Below are 12,500 nucleotides of genomic sequence, written 5' to 3'. Positions count from 1 at the left end.
GAAATTGCTTGGATACTCCGTGCATTTGGTATGTCGTGATGGAATAATTCGAAACTTGTCTGCAAGCGGAGAAAAGTTAGCAATTCCCTTTGTGACAGATAATGCGCGAGACGACGAACGGTGATGAGGCTGCCGTCATGTATTTGACGTATTTAGAAGTGTTATGTCGTATTTTTTTTCTTACAGGACTAAATTGCTGACATTTCGATAACAGCGGGATGCATAATCACAACTGTGAAATATATCATTATAGTTATTGGCAGCTTTTTTATATTTTTAAGACCGCTCATGCATGACCAAGGTAAGGGGCAGAGATAATGCCCTAGAGAATGAACATATATATTTATGATAAGTGACCAGGGCTCCTCCCACCCAAGATAGGATCAGGGAGGGTCAGGCAATGGCTGCTTATGAATCAGCAGGTAGACCTACGGGCACCACAACAGCCAACCCCCTTCATCATCCTTACGCCACAAGGATGGTCATGTTGCAGATACAAGAAACTATCGAGCTTGAGCGACAGATCACCAGACAGGGTCATTTCTAATAGGGCACCTCATGCTGTCTCATGAAATGAAGATAAATTATTATGCATGGAAAATCGAATGAAAAAAAAATGTACTCCATACAGAGAACAAAATCTTACTCTTTCGCTATGGTAAACAACTCTTCTAGGAGAACTCTCCAAAATCAAATCATTATTCTCTACCTCTGTACCATGGTCTTCTACTGACTAGGGTTAAAGTTCTCTTGCTTGAGGGTACACTTGGGCATATTATTCTGTTTCTCTTCCCCTTATTTTGTTAAAGTTTTTTTTATAGTTTATATAAGAGATATTTATTTTAATATTGTTACTCTTCTTAAAAAAAATTACTCTTCCTTGTCTCATCTCCTCATATGTCTATTTTCCCTGTTGGAGCCCCCGGGCTTATGGCATTCTGCTTTTCCAACTAGGGTTGTAGCTTAGCAAGTAATAATAATAACAATAATAATAATAATAATAATAATAATAATAATATTATTATTATTAATAATAATAATAATAATAATAATAATAATAATAATAACCAATTAATTTGAAATATGTCTCCAATGCAAGGTCATAGCATCCTGCTGTAACTATATTGATTTCCATTTCCGCAAATTATTATAAATTAAAAGAAAGAGATATTTGAAATAAGCATAAATATTCATGTCCTTTGAAAACCAACTCATCTTTTTTTTCATGTGAGCCATTTTTACTGCACTGGGTTTGGATTCCATTGTACTGTGACCCCAAGTAAAGGAATACTAGATTTAGGTCGGTGAACTCAATTGGAGGATGAAATTATTATTATTATTATTATTATTATTATTATTATTATTATTATTATTATTATTATTATTATTATTACTTGCAAAGCTACAACACTAGTTGTAAAAGCAGGATGCTATAAGCCCAGGGGCTCCAACAGAGATAATAGCCCAGTGAGAAAAGGAAACAAAGAAAAATATATTTCAATAAGAGTAAAAACATTGAAATAAATATCTCCTGCATAAACTATAAAAACTTTAACACAACAAGAGGAAGAGAAACAAGATAGAACAGCGTACCCGAGTGTACCCTCAAGCAAGAGAACTCTAATCCAAGACAGTGGAAGGCCATGGTACAGAAGCTATGGCTACGGTTGATTAGCACCTAGTTCTTGACGCCAAAGAAAACATAAAAAACTAGGTTATTATATATACATTTGATTACTAAAAGACTTTAAATCCTCTAAATTGCCGAACCAGAAGATAACAATAGTGTGGGGTGCATCAATGTAGTATGTAAAAGGGGTCACGTGTGTACAGACACATAAACGTGCGTGCATGCGTGCACACACACACACACACACACACACACATATATATATATACATATATATATATATATATATATATATATATATATATATATATATATGTATGTATATATATATATATATATATATATATATATATATATATATATATATATATATATATATATATATCCAGATATCCAGCACCAGAAAATCCAACACATTAAAATCAGGTATGTACAGTTGAAAACTGTGCGGATTTCCAGAATAAAACCGTTGCCCCAAAACTGACTACAAAGCAAAACTCTTACGGATTTCAATGAGCTGTAAAGCAAACATCAACATTGGAAAAACCAACAGGTTCTGCATCATGATGATAAATAAACATATGGTTTGAAGGTGAGAATACAGCTATGATTAATGCGAGCCAGACTGAATAGTGATGATCATTGCATCAGATGATCCATGTCTCTTTCACAATGAAATTTATAAAAAAAAAACTTTTAACGTAATTTTAGACATTTTTTTTTTCTTAATGATTTTCTGGTTTTAGGTTTAGAAAGCCGTTGTTAATTGAACGTGTAATATATTGGTAAGGTACATTAATATATTAATAACAATTATAAATCTATATATTCTGTATCTATGTTCTCTTATTATGTCTAGGAATCTACTTTCCAAACTGTCTAACTCCAACCCTATATGGTGCTTAAAAAATATGAGTAATTGTCCATTATATTCATTACTCGCGCTCTCTCTCTCTCTCTCTCTCTCTCTCTCTCTCTCTCTCTCTCTCCTCTCTCTCTCTCTCTCTCTCTCTCTCTCTCTCTCTCTCTCTCATAAAATTTTACTTTCTTTGATAAGCATGACACTGTAAAATGGGGATTATACAAAAGAATTTGACGTTGACAATTGTATTTTCCTTCCCCCACAAAAAAAATTATATATGAGAAAGAGATAAATTATACAGAATTTGACGTTTACAACTGAAAATTCCTCTCCCCCAAAAAAGAAATTAAATGGAAGAAAGAAAAAATACTTAAAGGATGGAGAAAATGGTAATTCCTGTGAATTTTATTCCCGATGAGGGACCAGCTGCATAACATCCCCCATTACCATCATTTGTCAAGTCATTAGCATTGCTAAAAGTATCCTGCTTACACATATAAGAATATATTCATGGCTGATACAAGGATTTCACTCGGCTACAAATGTTACACGATTCTACATAAAATTGAAAATACTTGTATACGTACGAAATGGAGGCTCTAAGTAAGGTGATAATTAAATCTAAGCAATAAAAGAGGTTATAATACAATTTTAGTGGAATAATAATAATAACAACAATAATAATAATAATAATAATAATAATAATAATAATAATAATAATAATAATAATAATAATAATAATAATAATAATAATAATAATAATAATAAAAGGCAAACGTAAATAGATACAACTATTTCCTTGTAAGATTAAATAAAAATAATACACTTGTAGCTATAATCTTTAAGCAAAATTATTTTTATAACAAAAACAGAATAATTTCCATTTATAATAATTTCTTGTAATGAAATAAAAGTTAAATATAATAAAAAAAATATACCGTTTATGAAGATTCTAATACTCAACGATTATATAATTAAAATCAGGCAGTTTTTACTTCTAGATTAATTAACCTTTTGGAATGTAAAACTTGATACATTCTTGGGGTAGAGTTCTCTTGCTTGAGGGTACACTCGGACGCACATATTCTATCTTGTTTCTCGTCCTCTTGTTATTTTGAAGTTTTTTTTAGTGCATATGTGAAATATTCATTTCAATGTTGTTATTGTTCTTTAACTCCTCATGCAGTATATTTCCTTATTTCCTTTCCTCATTGAGCTAGTTTCCTGTTGGGGCCCTTGGGCTTATAGAATCCTGCTTTTCCAACTAGGGCTGTAGCTTAGCAAATAATAATAATAATAATAATAATAATAATAATAATAATAATAATAATAATAATAATAATAATAATAATAATAATAAGTATCAAGACCTGAAAATAGAAATAAGAAGGATGTGGGATATGCCAGTGGAAATTGTACCCTTAATCATAGGAACACTAGGCACGATCCAAAGATCCCTGAAAAGGAATTTGGAAAAACTAGAGGCTGAAGTAGCTCCAGGACTCATGCAGAAGAGTGTGATCCAAGGATCGGCGCATATAATAAGAAAAGTGATGGACTCCTAAGGAGGTAGGATGCAATCCCAAGCCCTACACTATAAATACCAGCCAGTCAAAAGACTGTGAAAATAATAATAATAATACTAATAATAATAATAATAATAATAATAATAATAATAATAATAATAATAATAATAATAATAATAATAATAATAATTACAACAGGAAATTTTAATAAAAGCAATGAATAACGTCTGACTATTGATAATGCAAGGAAAATTACCTTTTTATCTATATTTTTTCCTCTTGATCATTGACTTAACACTAATCCTCGAATTGTGATTTATATGGATTAAATATCCATCATATTTCATACAAATCCCGAACAGCTAAATTAAGGTTTGGATATTTTCTAAGTTATTACTAGTATTACTAGAATATAATATCAAGGATTTGACAGTAATTGATGTCAGGATGTAAATGTTCTAGTTACTAAGTTACTAGATGTTTTTGAAGATAAATAGGTAGTGCAGAACGAACTGGAAAATTAAAGAAACAGATATTCATCTCCAGGCTCTTAGGACGTCATTAGATAGATTACATGACGTATTGTGCAACGTCTCTCTCTCTCTCTCTCTCTCTCTCTCTCTCTCTCTCTCTCTCTCTCTCTCTCTCTCTCTCTCTCTCTCGTCATTTACATTTTAAGTTCTTGTTGATTCATTCACACAATATTTGTACCATGATGGTTAAGAAATCAATCATATACAATGGAAAAGTTGATTTCGAGAGGGGCTTTTAATTCTTATTTGTATACCTGATACTGACAATCAGCGCAATTTTTATTTCCAGCTTCTAGTTAATATACTGAAATTAGATTACTTGTTCATGCATTCAAATAGGACAATAAATTTCCGATAATGAATCTTCAGCAGTGTTACACGCTGTTTTTTATTTGTAAATCTTAACCTGTTAATTGGCGTATTTGGGTTTCTAATTGACGATCAGGAAGTCAATATGGATGTACAAAACGCTTAAAAGATAGGAAACTATTATTGTTTTGATTTAATTGGTTAAAAGTGACTGCATTATCAATGATATAGAATTGAGGTAAGTGAATTTTTTTTTAATGTAAAATTATGAAAATAGGCATAACTACTTCGTGAAACTGCTTGAAATAACAAATTTTCCGAGTATGAAGGCCTCTCCTTCCTAGTAAGCCTATTACTTGCATGCCTTGTGTCCATCACAATATTTATAATATTCAACAGTTCCACACAATATATACTGAGGCCAACTTTTTTATCATACGTAATTTGGTTCATATTCCCAACCAAATAATTCTAAAAGCAACGATTTTTATCTTTTAATTTACATTCAACCGCTAAACAGGATTTCCTATTAAGGGATTTGTCTTAACAAACATTTCATGTACAAACAAACACACAGCCACGGTTATTACTCTTTTGTCACTCCACGTTTCTTTTCTTGCTTCGTTTATTGAGACTTGTCTTTCTCTCACTTCATCCTTTCTTGGAGCATAATATTTACCTTCATATCATTACTATTATGGCCAATTTTATTCCTTAATTTTCCCTCTGCATATATTTTTAAAAAATTAGACAATTTAACCATTTCTGTTTCAATATACTTATTCCACTGAATATCACTTGCCAATCAAAAGTAAATTCAAAGGTTATTTATAATTTTGCACCTCGTCCTAATAAAATTTCTTGGACTTTTAGCATTACTGTATTGATATGGCCATGATGTAAACATTTTTTCATAGTATTTTTACTTCTATTGGATTATTTAAGAAGCTCAAATTTCAAGATATTTTATTCATTTCCTACAGTCCTACACTATTCTATCTTATTTATCTTCCTCTGCTTTTTTTTTTCAATCTTATACAGTAGATTATACTATATATGAAATATCTATTTTAATGTTGTTAGTGTTCTTAGAATATATCATTTTGATTATTCATTGCTCCTCTTGTAATCTATATATTTCATTGTTCCCTTTCCTCACTGGGCTATTTTCCCTGTTGGAGCTTATAGCATCTAAATAGCTTAGCTTGCAATAATAATAATAATAATAATAATAATAATAATAATAATAATAATAATATGCATTTTCTAAAATCATGACTGAGTACCCTCCATTTTGGCTTCTAACATCTACCTTCAGAAGCCATTAACAAAAGTTCTTCACATAAGCAGATCTACTTTTATTCGTGTCATACTGATTAGAAATTCCAGATCACTTTAAAGAAATAAAGGACATTTAAATATACGATTTGCAAGATTACTTCCATTGTAAAATTGAAATATGTGTAATTATGTAAATCAGTGCAATTGCCTCAGTATCCGGATGGACTTAGAGTTTCCTAAAAAAAAAAAAAGTAAATATTATGAAGTAAATATTAAAAGAATAGCTGATCAGTTACCTTACAAATTCAAATGATCTCTCAAACATTAGGGTTTCATATAACAAACTTATCTAAATTCTTATATCATATAATAAATATTCATAGAAATCCTTCAAAGTATTCCCTTACTAATAAAGTAAGCAATTGAGTATTTCATATGAGATTTTAAGTCTTGGTATATCTACTTTTCATAGTTTTAAGGGTAAATATATAAAATTCCCAAACATAATGTGCTTAATATGCTTTTCAAGAAAGTAAAATAATCATAATATTTTCTATTTTGAGTTTTATTTCAAGTATGTTAAAATACTTATCACTAGAAATTTTATCATATCAATGTTTTCTTTTTGCAATTGGAGTTTTATTTAAGTCAATGTAAGGATACTTATAACTATATTATTTTATCATAATTTCTTGGGTATATGTAATTAAAGAGGTTTTGCAACTGAACCTTATGATATGTGACGGGCCAAGAGAAAGGTTGCGACTCAAAGGCAGGAAGCAATCAACTGAGTAACTTTATTATAGAACACTCTCCTTTATATACAGAACCTCAAGGCAACAGGCATTTTCATGTTCACAAGACAGACAATGTTACAGAGGAAAACCGGAGACATGATTATTCATGTTCTTTTTAGTGCGAGGGAAAGCGCAGATACAAGCATAATATATACAAAATAATTTAAGTACGATCGTGTGACGCACGGTTGGTACATGGCTCCCCCCCCTAAAAATGACATAATGCACATGTTAAATAGGGCGCCCTGATCTAGAGAGGCGAACTGTAGGCGGGTCATATGGCAGAAGATAAGCAGGTTTTAGACGATCAATGGAGACCCAGTCTTCTATGCCACGAATGTTTAGTAGGAATGCTTTCGGTCTGCGTCGGATCACAAGGAAAGGGCCCGTGTAAGAGGGCGTTAGCGGTGGCTTGCTAGTGTCGTTGCACAGGAAGACGTGCGTTGCAGAGTGCAAGTTCATTGGTATGTGATGCTTCGCTGGGGGCTTGTAAGTCTGGCGGCACGGAGTAAATTTTCCCACGACGTGACGTATGCGCTGGAGATCGTCGGAGGAGGTTGTAGAAGGAAAAAATTCGGCAGGGACGACCAACGGGTCGCCATACACCATTTCAGCTGCCGAGATGCCGAGGGCGTCTTTAGGAGTGGTCCGTAGTCCCAGGAGGACCCAGGAAAGCTGAGTAAACCAGTTGCAGTCCTTGCAGCGGGACATCAAAGCTGCTTTGAGGGTGCGATGAAAACGTTATCAACCATTCCATTGGCAGCGGGGTTGTAGGCCGTTGTCTGATGTAGGGTGATGCCCAGCAGATTCGCTAATGATGTCCATAATTGAGAGGTGAAAGTGGTTCCCCTGTCAGAAGTAATATGCTCAGGGATACCAAATCTTGAAATCCATCCAGAGAGTAAGGCAGATGTACATTTGGCGGACGTTGCAGTTTACATGGGAATGGCTTCAAGCCAACGAGTGGAGCGGTCGATGACAGTAAACAGATAACGATGTCCTTGTGATATGGGTAGGGGGCCTACAACGTCGACGTGAATGTGTGCGAAACGACGCTGAGGTTGAGGAAAGGTGCCCACTCCTGAATCCGTGTGTCGATGTACTTTGGAAGTTTGGCAAGAAGTATAGGCGCGGACCCAATCCTTAGCATCCTTAGAAATGCCGTGCCAAATGAACTTTGCCTTCAGCAGCTGTGCAGTAGAACGGCACGAGGGATGTGAAAGGCCGTGAACGAAATCAAACACCTGCCGTCGCATGGGAGCAAGAATCCAAGGTCGCGGTCTACCAGTACTGACGTCACAGAGGAGGGTGGTGTTGGAGTCTTCGAGGGGAAAGTCTTCCCAACGGAGGGACGTGCAGGATGTCCTAGATGCTTGATACTCTGGATCCTGTAGTTGGGCTTCAGCCAGGGCGTTGTAATCCAATCCCAGTTGAATGGCAGCCGGCGTGTTTCTTGACAGGGCATTGGCAACGGGATTCATTTTCCCAGGGACGTATTGAAGGGTGCAATTGTATTCAGCCACGGCGGAGAAATGTCGGCGTTGACGGGCGGACCAGGCGTCAGACTGTCAAGTGAAGGCGTGCACCAGAGGCATGTGGTCTGTGCGAATGACGAAGGGCGTACCTTCTAAGAAATGGCGAAAGTGACGGACAGCCAAGTGCACCACCAGCAATTCCCGATCGAAGGTAGAATAACCAGATTCTGCCTTGGACAGTTTTCTGCTGAAGAAGGCCAATGGGTGGGGCGAGCCGTTGACCACCTGCTCGAGTACTGCACCAATAGCGATGTCGCTGGCATCGGTAGAGAGAGGGAGAGGGGCGTGTGGGATAGGAAAAGTGAGAGCCGCAGCAGTTGATAGGGCCTTCTTTGCATTGCAGAAGGCTGCTTCTTGAAGGGGACCCCACTTCAGGTCCTTTGGCTTGCCCTTGAGGGAAGTGTAGAAGGAGCAAGAGTGGCGGCAATGGCTGGCAGAAAACGGTGATGATAGCTTGCCGACCAGGGTTCGATTCCCGGCCGGACCCAAGCTCTCGTCTTTGTGTGATTTCGCCTGGGGCTCTGATCCCGAGGTCGTTAAGAGAATCCAGACATTAATGTATCAAAAATATATATGGCTTATTTGAATATGAAAAAAAAACACGTAAAAATGTGCAAAATTTATCATTTATTGAATGCCAAGTAACAAACTACCAATTAGCTACGATGGTGAAGATGGGTTGATTTCAATTCTAAGTACAAAATACCTGAATTCGACAGGTATAAGTACAGAAGAATTGTCATTGACTTTTATCTTTCTTCGTGGCCAAGTGGCTTAGTCACTGTCTATACAAGCTTGCCGACCAGGGTTCGATTCCCGGCCGGACCCAAGCTCTTGTCTTTGTGTGATTTCGCCTGGGGCTCTGATCCCGAGGTCGTTAAGAGAATCCAGACATTAATGTATCAAAAATATATATGGCTTATTTGAATATATATATATATATATATATATATATATATATATATATATATATATATATATATATATATATATATATATATATATATGTGTGTGTGTATGTGTGTGTGTGTGTGTGTATACAAATCGTTCCTGTCACGCTGAGCGGTATGACTATTCGGTATCTTTCTGCCTCGCTTGTGGGGGAAAGAGGGAGTACTCATGCAAATTGCTCAAACTGCTGTGTTGTCATGAGGAATGGGGGAGGGGGTAGGAAGGGTTGATTTTGCGTGTGCGTGTGTGTGTTTATCTACAAAAACCATTTATCAGCCATTTTTGACAGGTCGCGTGTGCTAGTATTAATATAATGAATTGGAACTCTCTATCCTGGGTTTAATTGCCGTTCCCAGGTGCATTGTAATAACTATAAGTTGTCTCTGATGTTTAACGACTATTACAATATGAGGTTAATGTTTCAAGAACAGGAAACCCATCCACTGGATTGTCATATATAGCTGAGCATGTTCACACATTAGCGAGCTTAATCTACGAAGGTAATTGCTTCCAGGTGGATATTATGTGTTTTCCTGCCATTGGCGTGTGATATCTAAATTCCATGAATGATATTATGTGAAAATATGCACGCCTTGTAATACAAAATTAAATACTTAATTTATATATTCTCGATATGATGTTATGCAAATACAGAGATATAATGAAAAAAAAAGTAACATTCGAGAGAGTAACCAGGAATATTGTTAAAATATAAATAAATATATATATATATATATATATATATATATATATATATGTATATATATATATATATATATATATATATATATATATATATATATATATATACATATATATATATATATATATATATATATATATATATATATATATATATATATATGTGTGTGTGTGTGTGTGTGTGTATTTATTTAAGTATAGATTCCCTTTTTGCGGATTAAAAAATACATACATATATATATATATATATATATATATATATATATATATATATGATGACAAAATATATCATTCCAGAGAGTAACGTTGAAATAAATATTAAATACACAATAAAAAAATATATTGCATTTATCATGGATTCCCTATGTGCTGTATGTATAATAAAATACAGATGTATAATGAAAAAGGGTATCATTCCAAAGACATACGTGGAAATGAGAATATTATATATATTGTTTATCTCAGTCATATCAAATTTTAATAAAAGAAGTTTTATAATATGTAATCTTACATCACTAAAAACATAATGATGCATAAGTATAGTTTCCACACAAGGTATAGCTACAAGCTTTAAAGATTTCAAAGCCACTCCTGAGTGGTAGAGGCAAGGGGAAGTGACATTGCCCCGGCTAACAGGACAATGCCCTAGACACTGACCATATATGCATGTGATCAGCGCCCAAGCCCCTCTCCACTCAAGCTATGACCAGGAAAGGTCAGGCAATGGCTGCTGATGACTCATCAGGTAGACCTAGAGTATAGGCTCCCTCAAACCACCATCCTTAGCTCACAAGGATGGTGAGGTTGCAGACATTCAAGAAACTGCCTAGTATGTGCTTGACTTGATCACCCGTCCAGCAGAACGCAAATATTTATTTTCACGTTTCCTTTCCTCAATGGGCTAATTTTTCCCATTGGAGCCCTTGACCTTATAGCATCTTGCTTTTCCTACTACGGTTATAGCTCAGCATGGAATAATAATAATAATAATAATAATAATAATAATAATAATAATAATAATAATACCACAGTTACCTGCGAACAGGTGAACAACCAAAACACTGTATTCCTCTCCTAACGAGGTCGAAACAAAGTTTTGTTTTTGTTTCTTGTTATTGTTATGTGTACAGCTTAGGGTTATCTTTACAAAACCCCAGGGCCAATAACTTATTGCTCAGGAGGAAATCCTGAGATAATTGCGGTGGCTCCGGTCAAGTAGAGTTTCAAGAAGGCTTGAGGAATTATCAAAATTTTACAGTTTATCTTCTAAGAGCCATTAAAGCATCCTGCATCTTGATATGTAAAATGTGCTGCGATTAACTTTAGACATGGAAACTAAAATCGTTTTATGTGATGCATCATGAATATGCAAAGGCATTACTAACGATATTCATATGAAGCATATCTCTAACATATATCAATTATTTCTGGGTTTATATATACCGTGTGTGTGATTATATATATATATATATATATATATATATATATATATATATATATATATATATATATATATATACATATATATATATATATATATATATATATATATATATATATATGTATATATATATATATATATATATGTATATATATATATATATATATATATATATATATATATATACATATATATATATATACATATATATATATACATATATATATATATATATATATATATATATATATATATATCTTAGCAATCCATGTTTGCCAACGGTTATACTCGTATAAGCAGATGAGCAACTTCGTGGAGTAATGAGAGATTTGGGTGTGGAGGAAAGGCCTCCCTAAACCTCGATGAAGTCACTGGCAGGAGGGTGACGGATTGGGTTTAAGGCGATGGACAAACCGTCTCTTCGGCTTTTACTCCTGATGCCTAGCAGTTGATCTTACTAAAATTAGTATGGGCTGGCAGGGGTCACTTACCTTAGTTAGATATGCACTGCACATCAAAGGGAACTGGCTATCCTTTGATGTATCTAGCCAATGAATCCTCTAGGGATTAAGTCAGTCATGGGAAGAGAAGAAGACAGAATAGATCCCAGCCCCTGCATAGCAGGGTACTAAGAATCTCCCTGTTTATATATATTAAAGAAAAATTGAAAATAGGTAATTGGAATGTTAGAACCATGGATCAGATTGGGAAGTTACAGCAAGTGGAGAGTGAATTTATGAAATATAGTTTAGAGATCTTGGACATAGGTGAAACATGTTTTAAGGGCATTGGTAAGGAAACTTTAGACCAAGGTAATAAAAATATATATATCTACTCAAGAAGATCAGATGGAGTTGGAAGAGAAAGGGTAGGAATGATGATGTCACCAACGGCAGAAAATGTACTAAACCGAGTGGAGAGATGTAAATAGTA

At 34.3% G+C, this 12,500-nt stretch overlaps 1 protein-coding gene across 1 annotated transcript in view; it reads left to right on the top strand.

Annotated features, from left to right (window-relative positions):
- The first annotated feature begins 12,261 nt into the window (after positions 1-12,261).
- The window catches only part of LOC137646541 (craniofacial development protein 2-like), a 12,422-nt gene continuing 12,183 nt past the window's right edge, over positions 12,262-12,500 (top strand). The window contains exon 1 of the mRNA XM_068379651.1: positions 12,262-12,358. Coding sequence (XP_068235752.1) covers positions 12,262-12,358 — 97 coding nt within the window. The remainder of the gene's footprint in view (positions 12,359-12,500) is intronic.

This window comes from Palaemon carinicauda, chromosome 9 (genome assembly GCF_036898095.1).
Source record: "Palaemon carinicauda isolate YSFRI2023 chromosome 9, ASM3689809v2, whole genome shotgun sequence".
NCBI lineage: Eukaryota > Metazoa > Arthropoda > Malacostraca > Decapoda > Palaemonidae > Palaemon > Palaemon carinicauda.
The sequence above is the reverse complement of the archived record's forward strand: the minus strand, read 5'-3'. Positions and strand labels throughout refer to the sequence as shown.